The sequence below is a fragment of the Quercus lobata genome, chromosome 7 (genome assembly GCF_001633185.2).
Source record: "Quercus lobata isolate SW786 chromosome 7, ValleyOak3.0 Primary Assembly, whole genome shotgun sequence".
In the NCBI taxonomy this organism is placed as follows: domain Eukaryota; kingdom Viridiplantae; phylum Streptophyta; class Magnoliopsida; order Fagales; family Fagaceae; genus Quercus; species Quercus lobata.
In genome coordinates this window covers 46479258-46498317 of record NC_044910.1, presented here as the reverse complement: position 1 = coordinate 46498317, position 19060 = coordinate 46479258, and the positions used below count along the sequence as shown (strand labels likewise).

Below are 19060 nucleotides of genomic sequence, written 5' to 3'. Positions count from 1 at the left end.
TTCCCCTGTATTTGACAACTGTATCACTAGCCTTAAGCTTAGCTTGTGACTAAACTGTAATTGTCTTCCCACCTCTACACAAAACAATTCTATTGTTTGGGTTTGGGTTGAAGTACAAGGAACCATTATTCTAAGTGGGTTTGGGCTGCTAAACCCAGTTCTTACAATATTTATTATAATTTATCATTTTTGACTTCATAGTTGATTCAAATAAAACCAGACCCAAAAAAAAAAAAAAAAAAAAAAAAGCAAACAATATAATACACCATTAAGGTTTTTTTTTTCATGTAGTAAGACACAAATTTCTTTATGTATATATAGATTACTAAAAAAAAAAAAAATTAAGGTGGGATTTAGAGAAGAATAAATAAAGAATGTATGTAAATTACAAAAATCTAGTCAAGATCTTCAAATCACATGCAATAATTGTAAGGACTCAATTTGTAACGACTCCAAAATGATATTGGGTTCGCACGTTAGGGGCCCAAACAATATAATTTATAGAGCGTGGGTTTGAAAGGCTAGACCTTGGTCACCGGACGATGGTTAGTCGTGGTGTTCATACGGAAATAAACTATGTTCGCTCGAGAAGTCTTTCTCCTCGGTACGGCCTGGGAGGCTCTGGTTCTTAGCCTTTTTTTCCCAGCCTCTTTTCTGGATTGCTTACTTCTCCTTTTATATTAGCCTACACCCCTCACCCAACGTCCACATGTAGGTTCGACTTTCCAGGACTGATACTTATCCCATTAACCCATACTCAAAGTGGTTAGGGGTGGTTGTAAAAGCTGAAAAACATTGCTTTGTTTGACGCAGAGTATTCAATGACAGTAATGGCAACTTTTCCTTTGTCCTTTGTCACCATATTATCAAGGGTCCTTCCTCTATCAACGCGGATATTTTAGGTTTTTCCCAAAACTGTTCCTATACCGTTCTGACCCTTTCCTTTAAGAGGGCCTTGGGGATGCTGAGGACAAAGTCATCCTCGACTATGTCTCAAGGCTACTTGGAATTTTATTGTATGTCCTCGGCTATATCCCACCTCGGCTCGGGCCTTGGGCCCTAAGGTAAAATGGGCCAAGGTCACAATTTCTTTGGCCCCACAATAACCCTTCAAAATCCTACTGCCTGACCTATTAGTCGGGGAGGAGGGTTTTGGTGATGTCGGGCCTGTATCATGGCTTGCCCAGCTTTGTCCTTCATTAATATCGGTGTCTTTTAGTTTGCCTGAGAAACGCTCTCGGTCATGAGACATTCCTTTAGTTTTACTCACGTCGCGCCTCTGGCGTTTTAGTGTACGAGACGCGTTTTTAATAAGCTCCTTTCACAAGGTGACGCCCATTAAATGGTTGTAAACGGTATTGGGAATTGAGCGGGAATTATCTCGTTCTGAGCTTTCCTTGGAAATCTGTACAGATTAAATGCCACCAGTCTTGCCTTCCGTATAAGAAGTAAGGCAGGAGGTCACTTCCTTCACGCACAGACCCTTCAATCTTTCTAAAGTCCTAAACCTCCAACTACACTCAAAGTTTTCCTTATCAGCATAATCAAACTTTAAAGTGTGATACGTTTGAGGCAAAAGCAGGGGTTAAGGAACCATATCCTCTCCAGAAGCACCGGGTCCCTCCGAAACTTAAGATGGCTCGGTCAGGGCAGGGCAGGGTAGGCAGAGACTCAAGATATTTTTTCTCCTCCTTCAGCCAAAATCCGAAGCAGGTGTTAATCGCATCAAATTTTTGGTGCTACGGAGCTGGGGTTGCTCATCATCAATACCATCCACTCTCTTTCGAGCATAGCTAATATGGCACCTGCGTGATAGGAGTCAGAGCTAACGCAGGGATTAAGCATCCCTGCTTCTTCCTCTCTTCCTTCACTGGTGCCTCCTTTCGCCTCCTCTTCTTCTTCTTTCCCATCACCAGATCCATCCTGGTGCTTTTACTTCTTCCTCTTCTTCTCCTCATCCATCAAAGGGGGTCACCCTCTCATACATAATCGCTACTGGAGCAGAGTTTAGAAATATTTGTCGTTTCCTTGTATCTTTTTATTTTTGCTTTTGTAATTAGCTTCCTGTATAGGCTTGTTTAAGCCCCTCATTGTACGTTGTACTACTTCTTTATATTAATAAAAGTTGACATTATTTTATTCTATGTATTCTTTCTTTTCTGCAATAGTTATGCTGTGAATGGGTGTACTATTATATGATTATTTTCTATTTATTTTTTTATTTTGAACGATACTTAAGGCCGAAACCCTTGTTAAAAAAAAAAAGGATATTATTCTGAGCTTATTGAAACTATTCGGCACAATAATGCCGACCTGAAAAAGGTTACATACTCAAGACTAGCTTAGATGACAGCTGAATGCTCGGTACCATGTAGGAGGTAATCATTCGAGGATGGGTAACCCAAAATGAACTGCTCATGCGGGTCGCTATGTATTAAGGTGCTTTGCCACCTTCCTAATAACCTTCATAACCTTAGCCATTTTTGGCATCCGGTCCAAGGACTGAAGTACGACCATACCGAACTTTAAACGCTAGTTTGCATCAGTTCCCTTAGAACTGAGGATCTGAGGACAGGTCGAGATCTTCATTCCGTCTAGGACTTAATCCGACTTTCAGTAAATAATTTTCCCGTAGGTCTGAGCAATCTAGAATTCTCCTTAAGTGATTGGTTTCCCCATGGATCTGAGTCTGAGGACCATGCAATACCTTGATTCTATCCAAAACTTAGCATTTTTAAATATTTGGTTTCCCCATAGGTTTGAGCCCGAGGACCATAAAATACCTTGGTTTTGTCTAAAACTTAGCTTTTTAAGTAGTTGGTTTCTCTATAGGTTTGAGTCTGAGGACCATGCAATACCTTGGTTCTGTTCAAAACTTAGCTTTTTAAGTAGCTGGTTTCCCCATAGGTTTGAGTCCGAGGACTATGCAATACTTTGATTCTGTCCAAAACTTAGCTTTTTAAGTAGTTGGTTTCCCTATAGGTTTGAGTCCGAGGACCATGCAATACCTTGATTCTGTCTAAAACTTAGATTTTTCTTTAAGTTTGGGGAGATCAGCCCCTCGGCCTAGGTGTGGGACATTGGTTTGGGGGGATTAGCCCCTCGGCCAAGCCCCTAGAACCATCCATGCTACTGACGTTTCGAAGCGTAGCCCCTAATAGAAATCGTAGCCCCTAATAGAACTTTATGTTAGGGCACTACAACGGGCTATTGGAAGTGACGGGGGGACTTTCTCGACCCACCGCCTGTGCCAGCACACAAGCCTTCCCCACAGACGGCGCCAATTGTAAGGACTTAATTTGTAACGACTTAATTTGTAACGACCCCAAAATGATATTGGGTTCGCACGTTAGGGACCCAAACAATATAATTTGTAGAGTGTGGGTTTGAAAGGCTAGGCCTTGGTCACCGGACGATGGTTAGTCTTGGTGTTCATACGGAAATAAACTATGTTCACTCGAGAAGTTTTTCTCCTCGGTACGACCTAGGAGGCTCTAGTTCTTAGCCTTTTTTTCCCAGTTTCTTTTCTGGATTGCTTACTTCTCCTTTTATATTAGCCTGCACCCCTCACCCAACGTCCATGTGTAGGTTCGACTTTCTAGGACTGATACTTGTCCCATCAGCCCATACTCAAAGTGGTTGGGGGTGGTTGTAAAAACTGAAAAACATTGCTCTATCTGATGCAGAGTATTCAATGGCAGTAATGACAGCTTTTTCTTTGTCATTTGTTGCCATATTATCTAGGGGTCCTTCCTCTATCAACGCGGATATTTTAGGTTTTTCCCAAAACTCTTCTTATACCGTTCTGACCCTTTCCTTTAGGAGGGCCTTGGGGATGCCGAGGACAGAGTCATCCTCGGCTATGTCTCAAGGCTACTTGGACTTTTATTGTATGTCCTCGGCTATATCCCACCTCAGTTCGGGCCTTGGGCCCTAAGGTAAAATGAGTCAGGGTCACAATTTCTTTGGCCCCACAATAATCTTTCAAAACTATCAAGTGCACGTAAGGATAAGTTATCAAGAGATTTATACCTCCAATGATATTTATTTCAATTTATCCTCCTTTGAAGGGTTCAATTTATCCTTTTTGACTTGATAGTTTTTATTTATTTTAGAAAATTGATAATTTTTTTTGACTTGATAGTATTAGTATTTTTATAATACCCAATCCAGAATTTTTTTTTTATGTATCACTAGAAAACGGAACAGTTGGGTGTCGTTACACACAGGCAAATCTATTTTCTCTCATCAATTTTATTCAAAAATATTTCCACCTCTTACTATTTTGATATTTCCTTAGGTTTTACTTTGAGATTAAATTCTATAAGGATGTACTGTAAAACCCATATTTTTACCTCTCTAATGCCAATATGTCACATTATCTTATCACATATTTAAGAATAAACACAATTACACTTAATCAATTTTAATACCCATATATAAATTCAACCAAATTGAGAATCTATCGATATATTATTAAATGTGGTAAGATATATTGAATTTTAAGTAAAATGTTAATATAATATTCACTTATTAATATCTTTCTAGAATTTAATATCTTTTTACTTTTAGCAAATTTCAAAGTCCCAGCTTCTCTGAGAGACGCACACAAATACAACCGTACGCGTGGAACGTGTAAGAGTCAATTACTCAATTTACGTGACTCCTTGTACAGTTTAAAAAGTCAATACCCCACGTTCTTCTCTAAGGCCTATACGGTATACATGTTTCTTTCTTTCTTTTTTTTGACTATCGGCCAAGCAACGGCGTTGTTCGTTTGTCTATATATACCCCCACAACAATGTTCCAACTCACAATTTACCATAAACAAAGACACTAAGAACTAGAAATAAATCTTTAGCTCTGTACGGTGATATACCTTTTCTCACACACCGTCACAGAGCTCAAGTATTTATCTATCACACCCATCACACCCAAACACAAACAAGCACTCATATTCACTCCAAGGTCTTAAAAATGCCTAGAAAAGGAATGAGGAGTATTTGCTTCAACTCCAAAACTTCATCTTTCTCTATGTCTCGATATTCTTCGCCTGCAAGAAACTCAATTTCAACAGGTACTCCTCGACGCAGCTTTTCGGAGTCATTGATCGAGCAGAGCATCGAAGCGGCCACGGTTTTGATAAACAAGTGGAACCCAGAAACCTCCACTTATGCAAAAGTCACATCTTTGTTCTACGAGAGCAAAAGTGAAGCCATGCAATTCATCAGGTGCGTGAACGATCTTCAGAAATCCATGCACGCCTTGGTCACCGAGAACTCGACCTCGGAGAAGCTCGTGCACGCACAGAACCTTATGCAGATAGCCATGAAGAGACTCCAGAAGGAGTTCTATCAAATCCTTTCCATGAATCGAGCTCACTTGGACCCCGAATCAGTCTCCGCTCGATCCTCACGCGCCTCCGCTCGATCAAGCATTTCTGATTTCGACGATGGTGGCTCAGTCTCACACGATGATGAAGTGCGCAACGTAGGCGATTCAATCGATGAAGTCGAAGAAGTTTCTTCCATAGCTATGACTGACTTGAGATCCATAGCTGAGTGTATGATCTCTTCTGGTTACGCCAAAGAGTGTATCAGTATATACAAAATTATCAGAAAATCGATTATCGACGAAGGCATTTATCGACTTGGTGTTGAAAAAATTAGCTCCTCACAAATCAATAAGATGGACTGGGAAGTTCTCGATCGCAGAATCAAGGATTGGTTGGAGGCAGTGAAAGTTTCGATGGCAACTCTTTTCAACGGAGAGAGAATCCTCTGCGACCATGTTTTCGCTTCCTCAGACTCGATCAGAGAATCTTGTTTCACTGAGATTTCCAAAGAAGGAGCTACTCTTCTCTTCGGATTCCCCGAACTCGTAGCTAAGAGCAAGAAATCTCATCCTGAGAAAATTTTCCGTGTGCTCGACATGTACACAGCGATTTCAACCAACTGGATCGAAATCGATTCCATCTTCTCATTCGAATCAACCGTCACCGTTCGAGCTCAAGCTCTCAACTCGCTGAACAAGCTCAGCGACACGGTCCGCTCAATGCTATCGGAGTTCGAGTCAACAATGCAAAAGGACTCGTCGAAGTCGAAAATCCACGGTGGCGGCGGTGTTCACACTCTGACTCTCACCACCATGAACTACCTCTCTCTCCTCGCCGATTACAGTAACATCCTCGCAGACATTTTCGCCGACTGGCCTCCGCCGCCGAGATCATCGTTACCGGAATCTTACTTCGAAAGTCCATCCACCGATGACTCTCCGGCACCGGCGATTTCCATGCGCATGGCTTGGTTAATCGTCGTACTTCTCTGCAAACTCGACGGCAAAGTAGAACATCACAAAGACGTTTGTCTCTCGTACATATTCTTAGCCAATAACCTTAACCACGTTGTCTCCAAAGTCCAAACCTCGAACTTGAAGTACCTTCTCGGCGAGGATTGGATCGCAAAGCACGAAGAAAAAATGAAACTATTCGCCGCGAATTACGAGAGATTAGCGTGGGGCCCAGTGATTGCAACGCTGCCGGAAAATCCAACTGCCACGATTACTCCAGCTCAGGCGAAGGAAATTTTCAGGAAATTCAATTCGAGCTTCGACGAAACTTGTAGGAAACAGAGCTCGTTTGTCGTATCGGACCCGAAACTCCGAGACGAAATGAAAGTCTCATTAGCAAGAAAGATTGTCCCAAGTTATCGGGAATTCTACGACGCTCACAGGTCTAATGTTGTTGGAGAGCGCAATGTTGGGTTAATTGTCAGATTTGCTCCTGAGGATGTGGGGAATTACTTGTCGGACCTTTTCTTTGGGAACAACAATAACTCGGGGAGTACAAGTGTTTCTTCTTCGTATTCCTCGTCTCATCAACGACATTCGTGGTCTAGAGGTTAAGGGCTGTTCGGTAGTAATGGTTAAATATTGTTGTTCAATTTTCTGTGAAAATACTTGTTAGATATATTATTATTATTTGAATACTAAAAATGGTTGTTTTAACAACAATATCAAACAGTTTTTGGGCTTAGTTGGCGATTTTTTGTTTTGAGAGCCAAATTTTGACTTTTTTTACTCGATTATATATAAAGATGTACATGTTGTTCATAGTTTTTCCTTTTGTGTAAAAGTACCGTTTGAATAATCAGTTTATACTACGACTTTTTAGGCTATGTTTTGTACTTTTGTCTAACATCGTTATGTACTTATATCCCTTTTCAATTCATTCTCACAAAAAAAAAAAAAAAAAAACCCTTTTCAATTTTTTATACCTGCGTTTTTAGGAAAGTGTTATTTCAGATTTTCTGTATCTCATTTAAGAGGTGTTTGGTAGGGTAGTTTGAAAATTATTGTTTGGAATTTTTTGAAATACGTGTGAGTGAAAAAGTCTGTAGAAATATGTATAATGTTGTTTAAAATGTGAAAATGTGAGTTTGAACTCACTCACCAAACAAGCAGCATCTACATCAGTATGTACAAAATTTTTTCCATTTTTCACATCTAAAACCTATTTTTTCTATTTTATACACCTATTTTTACAAAACACCCACATTAGTTTGCCTATTATACACATTTATTCAAATAAAATATTCATTTTTTAACATTGTGAACAGTAACCGTGAAAGGAGAGAGAAAGGAAAAGAGAGTGAGGTGAAGAGAGGAGAGGGAAAAAAAGAATAAAGAAATTATTTACACGGTGAACAATAACTGTGTATATATACACGATTACTGTTCATTTGTAAGACCATTGTGCATATTTAAACATTTTTACAAAGACTGATGTGGGAGGTTTTGGGGTTAAAATGTGTAAAATTGAGCACTTTTTGTATTTTAGAAGACTATCCATGAGCTAGTGTGGTTGCTCTTAGATTCTCAAACTCTCTCTTTTCATACTGTAGTCTTGTAGTACCTAATCCGGACATAAGTTAAACATAAGTGCGGGTTAAAAAATAAGTACATACTATAATTTATCGAAGTGGTTGAAACTTGAAACTGTGAGCGATAAACAATAACTTTCACATATTTTTATCGTGTTTTTGTTTTCTTTACCCTCTTGTGATTGACTACTTTAACAAATTATGGCAAAGTTTGTGTCCCTAAACCTTCTCCTACTTCAGATCAAGTTGTAAAAAGTAAGGCAGAATGAGTGATCGCTATATTTATGTGTGATGTCATGTTGTTGAAACAGCTAGTATATGTGATGCGATACTGTTGAAATATTAAACAAACATGTAGCCCGTATTTTTCCCGGGCTTGCTTAATTTGTTAATTATTATTAATAATCCTTCCACCAAACACTTGAGTAAAAACCAAACCAAAGAAAAATGGTGAAGTTCGCTTATATTTTAGTATTTATTTTTGGAACAGCTGACCGAACTTACGGCTCAAATCCTGATTGCATGGATGATCAAATTCAAGTTAGTGATAATTATAAAATTTCACTTTAAAAGTTATTCATCATCATTGATGATGATATATAAATTTATGGCTGGTCACCTTTGATGGGTGGAGCCTGACCAACTCGATGTCAACTAAAGAAAAATTCGAGGAACTCTCCCAAGTTAAGAACGGGCCCAAGAATTTACTTTAGGCGGGGCCAAGTATAATTGATTTTCTTTTATTAAATGCAAATTAGTATTTGTGGGGCCCAAATGATTAATGGGTCAGGCCCATCTATCCGGGGAGAATCCAAAGGCCCAAGCCGAGGAAGGTTATGGCCCAAGCTCGACAAGATAGCCTATGGATACCGCTGAGAGCAGTTCAGTCCTCGGCAGACGCAAAGTCCCCCCAGAAAGAAGGGTAAAAACGGTATAGGACTGAAACTTGGAAGAAAGATTTAAAATATCCAGGGAAAGCTGCTTTTACTGCCATTTAATGCTCTGAACCTGACAGAGCCGCATTCTTTGGCTTTTACAACCACCCCCAACGACTTTGGGTATGGACTGATGGGACAAGTATCAGCCTTGGAAAGGTTGACCCTATACGTGGATGAAGGATAGTGGACGTAGGCGAATATAAAAGGAAAAATAAGTAACCTAAAGAAGAGGCTGGGAAAAATGGCCAAAAACCAGAGCCTCCCAGCCCACCTCCAGGAGAAAGACTCCAGGGGTGAAGGAAACTTAACTATATACGAACATCCCGAAAAACGCACCGCCTGGTGACTAAGGTCTAGCTTTTCAAACTCACGCTCTACAAATGACATTGTCTGGGCCTTTTTACGTGCGAATCCAATATTGTTAGGTTCGTCATGAAACGTGTCCTTACAATTGGCGCCGTCTGTGGGAAAGGCTTGTGTGTTGGCATAGTCGGTAGGTCGAAATAGTTCCTCTTTTATTTCTAACAATTGGTTATAGAGTTTCAGCGTAAAGTTCCGTTAGGGGCTATGCTTCTTGATTAGGGGCTACGTTTGTCAGCGTTAATCGCACGAATAATTCTAGGGGCTTGGCCGAGGAGCTAACTCCCTTAAAACCAAGTTTCAGTGCCAAAGAAAACTAGGTTTTGGACAGAACCAGGGCATTGCATAGTCCTCGGACTCAAGCCTATGGGGAAACCAACTACTTGGATGAGGAAAACTAGGTTTTGGACAGAACTAGGGCATTACATGGTCCACGGACTCAAGCCTATGGGGAAACCAACTACTTGGATGAGAAAAACTAGGTTTTAGACAAAACCAGGGTATTGCATGGTCCTCGGACTCAAGCCTATGGGGAAACCAACTACTTGGATGAGGAAAACTAGGTTTTGGACAGAACCAGGGCATTGCATGGTCCACGGACTCAAGCCTATGGGGAAACCAACTACTTGGATGAGGAAAACTAGGTTTGGACAGAACCAAGGCATTGCATGGTCCTCGGACTCAAGCCTATGGGGAAACCAACTACTTGGATGAGGAAACTAGTTTTTGGACAGAACCAGGGCATTGCATGGTCCACGGACTCAAGCCTATGGGGAAACCAACTACTTGGATGAGGAAACTAGGTTTTGGACAGAATCAGGTTGCCCACGGACTCAAGCCTGGATGGGAAAACTAGGTTTTGGACAGCCTATGGTCCTAGGTTTTGGACATTTGCATGGTCCTCGGACTCAAGCCTATGGGAAACCAACTACTTGGATGAGGAAAACTAGTTTTGGACAGAACCAGGGCATTGCATGGTCCACGGACTCAAGCCTATGGGGAAACCAACTACTTGGATGAGGAAAACTAGGTTTTGGACAGAACAGGGCATTGCATGGTCCTCGGACTCAAGCCTATGGGGAAACCAACTACTTGGATGAGGAAAACTAGGTTTTGGACAGAACCAGGGCATTGCATGGTCCTCGGACTCAAGCCTATGGGGAAACCAACCACTTGGATGAGGAACCAACTATTTTAAAAAAAAAAAAAAACTATGGCACATAAACCTCAAAATCCATCCGAAGAGAGCTCCTCGTTAACAGATGGGTTAATACCTTGATTGCATGGATTCCTCGGTCTACCCTCGGATCCCCAGTATCAAAGGGGTTGATGCGGTACGGTGCAATATATTACCCAAAAGCACAACCAAAGTCCCTCGCTACTCGGCTACCCTCTCGGACGAATTATTTAGAGTTTATCGTTCCCGGACATTGCTCTAGCATGCATCGCGCAGCACTCAGCGATTATCCCGGTTAGTTCCAAGAGTTTAATTTATTGAGGATTAACCTTGTTATACTTGATAATATTTGTGAGTTTAAACCAGTAGGAATCTGTGTTAAGGCATTTTTCTGCCTGGAATATCATTAAGGGCAAGCTTACATTTAATATTCATGCATAAAGTAGTTGTTACGAAGAAGAAAGGTATGTATAGAGAAATAGACACATATTTTATTAAGACAAAGGAACAGTACAGTGTACAATAAAAAACTGAAACAAAGCTTACATTGAAGCTAACTACGTAAGTAACGAAAAATACAAGAGAGTGAAGATAAAGCCGAGGAGGTAGCACAGAGGAGAAGTTGGCTACTGCCTCGAGACCTTATTCCTCCTCAATGCTTTTGTACGCCCATAACTCAGGCAGCAAAAGAACCCGACTTAAGCCTCACACTGCTGAGGGAAAGATGCAGGGAGCCGGAAGCTGAGGAGCCTTCACCAAAAATTTGCCTGCGACAAGGCAGAGGCGCTGGGGGCGGAGAATCTTTCTTCTGACACACCAAAATTCTGGCATAAACAGAACCTGCTTCGGATTTTGACTAAAAGAGGGAGAAACACCTTTTCCCCTCTGTCAGACTGGAATATTCTCTTGAATTTATGCTTCCTTTGCCCGTACCTCACTATCTGGAGTCTCAGGAGGACATGGCGCCTTTGTGGCGGAGAGAGTTCCTTTGCCCCAATCCTCGCCTCAAACATGATGTACTAGGAGAGGAGACTGAAGGATTTGTGCGAAAGTAAAGCAACTTTCTCTCCTATTTATTTAAAAGATAAGGAGGTGGCATTTAATTCACGCAGCGTCCCAAGGAACGCTACAGACAAAATGTCTCCGGCTCGATTTCCAATGCCATCTGCAACCATAAGATTAAAGGAGTCTCGCGAAGGCGCACCTCGAACACTGGGACGCCAAAAAGTACCGCATGACCAAAGACTACAGAAATGCCTCCTAATTTGTGGGCTTAGTAAAATCGCGGCCCAGGCCCGTTCTGCATGGGGGTCCACGGACTACGGCCCACGCCGAGGAATAACCGTTGCCGAGGACAACCTCCTGCTCGGCAACTTGTCAGATACCTGAGGAAATGGATAAACTGAACCAAGGCCTTGTATGGTCCTCGGACCCAAGCCAGTGGGGGAACCAACTACTTGGATAAAAAAAAAAAAAAAAATTTTTGAGTTTCGTAAGATTGGCTACTTGATAAAAATGCCAAGTTACTTCAGCCACGGCTTAAACACCGTAAAAGGCTAAGGCCAACAAAGGTGTAAGGAAGGGGGTGGAACGCCCCAGTATTCAGTAGCCTAAGAGGGCTATTCATTTGGCGGGTGATATGTCCTCGGATGGTTATTTCTCACACGGCATCAAGCCTTCGGTTCTCTCCTCGGCTACTTCGGGGTAAGTATTACTTCTCACGGGTCGGCCTTATTGTGCCAAGCACTTCTATTAGAGTTATGGCGACATCTTTTTATTATCAAGTATTTTGGTCTTAGTCGTCATTGATTTAGATGCTATATTATTGTGCCGAGCAGCGCTTGCAAATTTATAAAAACATAGAGACATAACATGCGAAATGAAATAAACAACAATTTTTATTAATATGAAAAATTATTACAACGTACAAAAAGGGGCTTAAACAAGCCTATACAAAAGGTGAGCCGCCGAAGCAACACTAACATCCGCAGTACAGATAAGTAAACGGTCAGGCACCTTTTAAACTCGTCTTCAAAAGTCTCTCCAATCTCTGCCTCAATGTTGCTCATATTAGGAGAAGAACCTTCTTTGGAAAAAGATGAAGGAGAAGGAAATAGTAAGGAAGAAATCAATGAAGAAGATGTAGGAGATGAATGAAGAAGATGGAGGACATGAGTAAAGAAGGAGGAGAAGAAGAGAGAAGAGATGAAAAGAAAGAAAAAGGAGTAAAAGAGGGAGAAGTGAAAGCACCAGGATGGATCTGGTGCTGGGAAGACTAAGAAAGGGAGACGGAGGATAGCACCAGTGAACGAAGAGAGGAAGAAGCAGAGACACTTAGAGCCTGTTTGGTTAAGTAATTTCCACAACTCAATTCTCAGTTTCCATAACTCATAACTCAAAAATGGTGGGACCCATAGTAAAAAGGTTGTTTGGCCAAACGATAACTCTGTTTCCATAACTCTGTTTCCATAACTCAATTCTCTGATTTTTGAGTTATGAGTTATGGAAACTGAAAACACATTTTGGCTGCTTTCAGTTTCCATAACTCATAACTCAATGGTATTTTTGTAAATAAATCTACTTACCCGGTCCCACAGTCAGAAGAAATCACGTGGTGCGCTCCTTTTCAGAGGGTGTCTCCAACCGCTCTTCAGTCATATCAGCTCCTCTCTTCACTTCATCTCTTCATTTCAGTAAAGCAGAGCATCTCCATTCCAAGAAGCTCTCACTGGCTTGACCTCTTCACGCACAAGTTCACCGCTCCAAGCTCAGCCAACCGCGCCACCAGCCATGGTAACGAAATGCTTCTCTGTTTGCTTCGCTGGTTTCTTTTTTTTTTTTTTTTTTTTCCGTTTTTTTCGTTGTTTGATGTTTGGGTAAGCATTTTGTATGATTTATTGAAACCATAGATCTGGGTTTGCTTCAATGGTTATGGGTTTCCAGTTTTTTTCTTTTTTTTTTTCTTTGTTTGATGTTTGGGTAAGCATTTTATTTGAGTTTGAAACCGTGGATATGCGTGTTCTGCTTCAATGGTTATGGGTTTGTAGTTTTTTATTTTTTTTTCTTTGTTTGATGTTTGGGTATCCATTTTAGTTGAATGATTGAAACCGTGGTTGTTGTTTTGCTTCAATGGTTATGGGTTTTCGGTAAGAAGTTCAGTTGAAATCATGAAACCATGGTTATGGTGATGTATTGGTGGCCATACCAGATTCGTCAAACAGGGCACTGGTGTTAAACTAGATGATTTTAATTTTTATGATAGTGTCCTATGCCTTTGTCACTCATAACTCAACTTTAAAATGTTCTTTTTTATTATAATAATTATTATTATTATTATACCAATATGTTTGTTTGTGTGTAAATTGCTCTGGATATTCTGGATGTTAGCTTCTATTTATCACGCGAAAAACTTGCCATATTTCATTAGCAAGACACACAAAGCACACACACCAACTCAAAGAAACAATGGCACAGGCGTTGTCATCAAAACCCACAGCCAGAATCGCTTCAATTTTCATATACCCAATAACGTCATGTCGTGGAATTTCATTTTTACCATAAACTGATTAATGTGGGACTAGAGTGAGAATTTTATTTTTTCAAGTTCTTTAAAATTTGACTCATCTATATTTTGTTGGGTTGGTTAAGAGTGCCGAATTGTGCATTAGTTATGGTTGAATTTTGTTTTTTTTTTTAAATTAGAAATGTGAGGGATATTACAAGTTTTTCAAGCACCCATCACTCCTACTGGTTTTACCAGTAGGATTCAATTCTTCATTTACATATATATACTTCCATTTCTTGTTCTTTCATTATTGTTTGTTTGACCCATTTTTTGGTTGTTCTCTCTGTTTTCATGAATTATTCTCACTCTCAACAATATATACTGTCTATGTGCCACACTAATCAGTTTCTGGGTTAAGTTTTCCATGTTGAGAAGAGACAGTATAGTCTAGTGTTTGAAATTGAGTGATAAATTTGTAAACTTTTATATATAAAATTTCATTGTTTTTTCCATTATTGTTTGTTTGACCCATTTTTTGATTGTTCTCTCTCTTTTCATTAATTACTCTAACTTTGAACAATATATACTGTATGTCACTCTAATCGATTTCTGGATTAAGTTTTCCATGTTGAAAGGAGACAGAGTATGGTCTAGTCTTTTAAACTGAGTATGGTCTAGTTTTCCATTGTTTGACCCATTTTATTTTATTGTTCCTGTTGACTCTAAACAATATATACTGTGTGCCACTTTAGTCATATATACATATTAATATGGATCCTATGCTCAATATTTGTTCCTCTAAAAATACTGGGATATCTTTATTGTACTTGTGATATAATTGTGTATGAGATGTATCTGTTGTTCTTTAAGATGGCTGCGGACTTGAGAACATGGGATGCCAATTGTGAGACCGCATTGTGTGACTCCGTACTTGGACACATAGTTTGTGGGAATATGCGTCGTTATCGTGCCAATGAGCAAGTGTGGGAGGAGATCACAAACTTTATTAATGCCTGCTTGGGGAAGGCCTTTACTATGAGGCGGATAAAGAGGATGTGGAAGCATACTCGACGTGCTTATAAAAGATTAATGGTAGACCGTACCAGAGCTCTTGGGCCTAATGTTTCCCCTGTGTCCTCTCCAGACCGATTGTCCGATGACCCGCCTCAGTAAGAGGTGGATGTGTAGTCGAACTAATGTAGTGCATGTCCTTTTTGTTATACTGCTAACATATTTTGTTCCCATTATGTTCAGTAGCGTACTTTGTTATGGGTTACCATGTACTTAGCCATGCACTAACTTAGTTGTATTTGTTATGGGTTCCATCTTTTGTATACCTAAAGTACACAATATATGTGGTAAACCTCGATGAAGTATTTATATATTTTGTCTAAGCTATTTCTTATATATTGCCACTATTTCTTACATTTCGAGTATGCTTTTTCTTATCCATGTTGATTTAACTGTGGAATGTTTTTTACATTTTGGACTCTTTAATTCTACATGGTACATGAATCCTATAGTCCTATTAATCAATTGTTAAAATTATCTATCATGAGCTTACCACGTGAGATATTTCAAATAGATGGCACATGAATCACAAGAGGCAGATGAGAAAAAGTGGCCTCCACATGTAGAGCATACTTTTATTGAGATCATGTTGGAGGAACAGCTTAAGGGTAACATGCCAAGCGGTGTGTTTAAGGGTCCTACATGGGCATCAATTACAGCTGAACTTAATCGAAGGACCGGGAAAGACTTTGTGTTTAAGCAAGTGCAACAGAAGCACAATAGGCTCCGACTCAAACAACGCAAATGGAGCCAATTGCTAAGACACACGGGGTTGGGGTGGGACGAGCAGACCCAAACAGTTACTTGTTCTGACGAGGTGTGGCAGAATGTGATTGCGGTATGTTTACTTTTGTTTATTAATTATAAACCTATTGCAATTATTTATTTATGCAATTTGCCTCCAAGTTGGTAATATATGAATTGCTATGATCAATGTGCTGATGTTTCCAAGGATATTGCAGGCCAATCGTGGTGCAGCTAACTTAAGGAAACAGGGATGCCCAGACTACCCATCATTGCAGCAGTTGTTCGCCACTAGTACTGCGACTGGAAACCTCCAAATCTCCTCAAACACTCCTCCCCTGAATAGTGACGAAGAGCGTGCCCTAGAAGAAGAGATTGCCAATGCCAATGCCAATGCCAATGCCAATGCCGATGCAAGTGCACCCACTCAGTTGGACGATGACTGTTACACTCCTAACTTTGATAGTTTCCCACAAACTGTGGATGATGCTGAGGTTGAGGAGGTAACCCGGAGGGCGGAAAAACGTCCTGTGCAAGATGTAAGTGGCAAGGGTAAGAAGACCTCGAAGAAGTCGGATAGGGTGAGTGAAATGACTGCGGCCCTAAAGGAGTACAACGCAATGTCCGAACGTAGGTATAGTGGTAAACTTGGCAGGACTACCGGTTCATCCGACCAATTCGCTCAATCCGTTGTAGGGGGTGATCCTTGTTCACTTACGAAGGCAATGGACGTGCTGAACATGTATCCGGATTTGAGTAACAAGGCCTACATCAAGATGTCAAATGTTTTGCAGCAAAAGGATAATAGGGTAGTGTTTATGTGTATGCCGGAGCATAGGAGGAAATCTTGGATTGAGGACATTCTAAACCCGGAGGAGGATTGATGATGCATTGTATCACCTATGTCTAAGCTATTTGGTTTTTATGTAGTATGGATTTGGGTTGTTCTAGATACATTTATATTATGTTTCGTATGGATAATACTTTTTTTTATGTTATTTATGAACTTGAGATGTTTGTATGGTTTGTATTTCGTATGGATAATACGAAGATTTATCTTATTTATGAACTTGGGATGTTTGTATGGTTTGTGTTATATTATGTGACAGATTTGGATGTTGGATGTGTTGATTTTTAGGTATTTATTATGGTGATGATTGAATTAGGTGATTATATTATACCAATATATTACGTGATATACTTTGTGACATATTTGGATGTTGGATGTGTTGATTTTTAGGTGTTTATTATGGTGATGATTGAATTAGGTGATTATATTATACCAATATATTACGTGATATACTTTGTGACATATTTGGATGTTGGATGTGTTGATTTTTAGGTGTTTATTATGGTAATGATTGAATTAGGTATTTATATTATTTGTTTATATTACGTGATATACTTGTTTTATTTATTTATTTTTTTGTTTTTTTATAATCTATGGATGATGTTATTAGTAGGACTATTTGAATAGTGTGTTTCTGGTAACGTATAGGTGACTTATGGCGTCCGGAAATGACTGGTGGCGGGCGATCCAAGAGTATGACTTTAATGATGCATACTTCAACAACGTTGGTTCCAGCAATGACTGTGAATTTGATGTTGATGATGATGATGATTGGAGTGATTTGGATTCCGAACATGAAGAAGAGGCAGAGTTTAATTTAGTGAATCCTATAGTTGGGGAGATGTATACGTATATGCAGCGACATTATGATAAACAACCAATGCGTGCTAGTACGTTGACCGGTAAGGCATATATGGACGAGGTCACTGATGGTAATGCTATGAACTGTTATGAGATGTTCCGCATGACACCTGAATTACTTTTACATTTAGTGGATGAGTTGGCTCAACATGGTTACTTGAGGGACGGACGTGGTGAGGTGAATGCCACTCAGGCCGTGGCCATGTTATTGTACGTACTTGGATACAACACCCGCTTTAGATGTGTTGCCGACAGGTTTCAGCACTCAACAGAAACCGTGTGCCGGCATTTTCGTCAGACATTGCGAGCTGTCCACCATTACGCGAAGCATTTAATTAAACCTGATCAGAATGTCACAAGCCTCCCTGAACATCTTCAAGTGAACAAGTACTGGCCATGGTTTGAGGTACAAAACATTCTCTTACTTAAATAATTGGACATAACAATAAAATAATATGATATTTGATATATGCTTACTAAAATGAATGAAAACTTTCATGTGTAGAGATGTATTGGAGCAATTGATGGAACGCACGTGAGTGCCCGACCTCCTAAGAATGAGACTCAAGCACACAGGGACCGTAAGAGCCATATAACAACTAATGTGCTGTGTGTGTGTAACATGGACATGCAGTTCACATTTATCCATGGTGGGTGGGAGGGCAGTGCAAATGACTCAAGGGTTTTCGAGGAAGCGATCAGCGACCAGAAACATGGATTCCCATGGCCACCAACAGGTACTATACTGTGACTTTAACTAATATTATTTTCTCCTCCACGTCTAAGTAGAATGTTTATGAACAACTTAATTACGTGTTTGCTGGTTCTGTGTGTGTGTGTGTGTAGGGTCGTACTATTTAGTGGATTCGGGTCTACCAATTGGCACCAGTTTTCTCCCCCCTCACAAGTCAACTAGGTACCATGTGCAAGAATTCAACTCAAGTGGTAGACGGATAACATCAAAGAAAGAATTGTACAACTACAGGCATTTGTCCTTACGGATGGTTATTGAGCGGTCCTTTGGAGTGCTAAAGGCCCGTTTCCCCATTCTGAATTTAATGCCAAGTTATAAGCCGATTAAGCAGCGGTACGTGATTATTGTGTGCTGTGCTCTACACAATTTCATACGCATAAACAATCGGAGAGATAAATTGTTCAGAACAATAGGAGAGAGTGATGGCGAAGGTAGTGCGACCAATGGTGAAGGCGGTGGAGATGTTGGAGCATCAACAAGCTCAGCAACCCAAAGGCATGTACTAGAAATGTCAAGTGCATCAAAGAGAGCGATGGCCCAATTGAGGGACAATATCACTGACATAATGTGGAATGATTATGTTGCTCGTGGAAATGTGAGATGATTATATATTGAAAATGGAAATTGACCATTTCCTTCGCTGCATGATGTTGGGTTTGTGTAATTTGGAATATTATGTACTTTTGGTTTATAAGTATTTTGTATCTGTGTAATTTGGAATGCTTTGCTATTGTAGGGGGTCATCAGTGTGCTATTTTGGGTTTGTGTAATTTGGAATATTATGTACTTTTAGTTTATAAGTATTGTGTGTGTGTGTAATTTGGAATGTTTTGTTATTGTTAAGGGTGATGTTCTTGGTTCTTCTTAAGGGTGATGCATTTTTTGTGACTTGGATTTGTGTTTGTATTATTTGTTGATTT

The 19060-nt window shown here is 40.1% G+C and overlaps 3 protein-coding genes across 3 annotated transcripts; all 3 read left to right on the top strand.

Annotated features, from left to right (window-relative positions):
• The first annotated feature begins 4834 nt into the window (after positions 1-4834).
• LOC115952541 (exocyst complex component EXO70H1-like) lies at positions 4835-7118 on the top strand. Its single transcript, XM_031069708.1, has one exon. It carries the CDS (start codon positions 4978-4980, stop codon positions 6901-6903), a length of 1926 nt encoding a protein of 641 aa, XP_030925568.1. The 5' UTR covers positions 4835-4977; the 3' UTR covers positions 6904-7118.
• An 8170-nt stretch (positions 7119-15288) lies between these two features.
• LOC115951338 lies at positions 15289-16649 on the top strand. The gene is made up of 2 exons (XM_031068547.1): positions 15289-15769; positions 15894-16649. Exons 1-2 carry the CDS (start codon positions 15446-15448, stop codon positions 16557-16559), a joined length of 990 nt encoding a protein of 329 aa, XP_030924407.1. The 5' UTR covers positions 15289-15445; the 3' UTR covers positions 16560-16649.
• A 531-nt stretch (positions 16650-17180) lies between these two features.
• Positions 17181-18744, top strand: LOC115952125. Its single transcript, XM_031069204.1, has 3 exons — positions 17181-17792; positions 17892-18123; positions 18233-18744. Exons 1-3 carry the CDS (start codon positions 17181-17183, stop codon positions 18742-18744), a joined length of 1356 nt encoding a protein of 451 aa, XP_030925064.1.
• The last annotated feature ends 316 nt before the right edge of the window (positions 18745-19060 follow it).

Coding starts and splice junctions, on each gene's coding strand:
- LOC115951338 (XM_031068547.1), top strand. CDS start 15,446: ATGGCACATGAATCACAAGAGGCAGATGAGAAAAAGTGGCCTCCACAT. Junction 15,770..15,893: donor TGTGGCAGAATGTGATTGCG/GTATGTTTACTT, acceptor AGGATATTGCAG/GCCAATCGTGGTGCAGCTAA.
- LOC115952125 (XM_031069204.1), top strand. CDS start 17,181: ATGGCGTCCGGAAATGACTGGTGGCGGGCGATCCAAGAGTATGACTTT. Junction 17,793..17,891: donor AGTACTGGCCATGGTTTGAG/GTACAAAACATT, acceptor TTTCATGTGTAG/AGATGTATTGGAGCAATTGA. Junction 18,124..18,232: donor ATTCCCATGGCCACCAACAG/GTACTATACTGT, acceptor GTGTGTGTGTAG/GGTCGTACTATTTAGTGGAT.
- LOC115952541 (XM_031069708.1), top strand. CDS start 4,978: ATGCCTAGAAAAGGAATGAGGAGTATTTGCTTCAACTCCAAAACTTCA.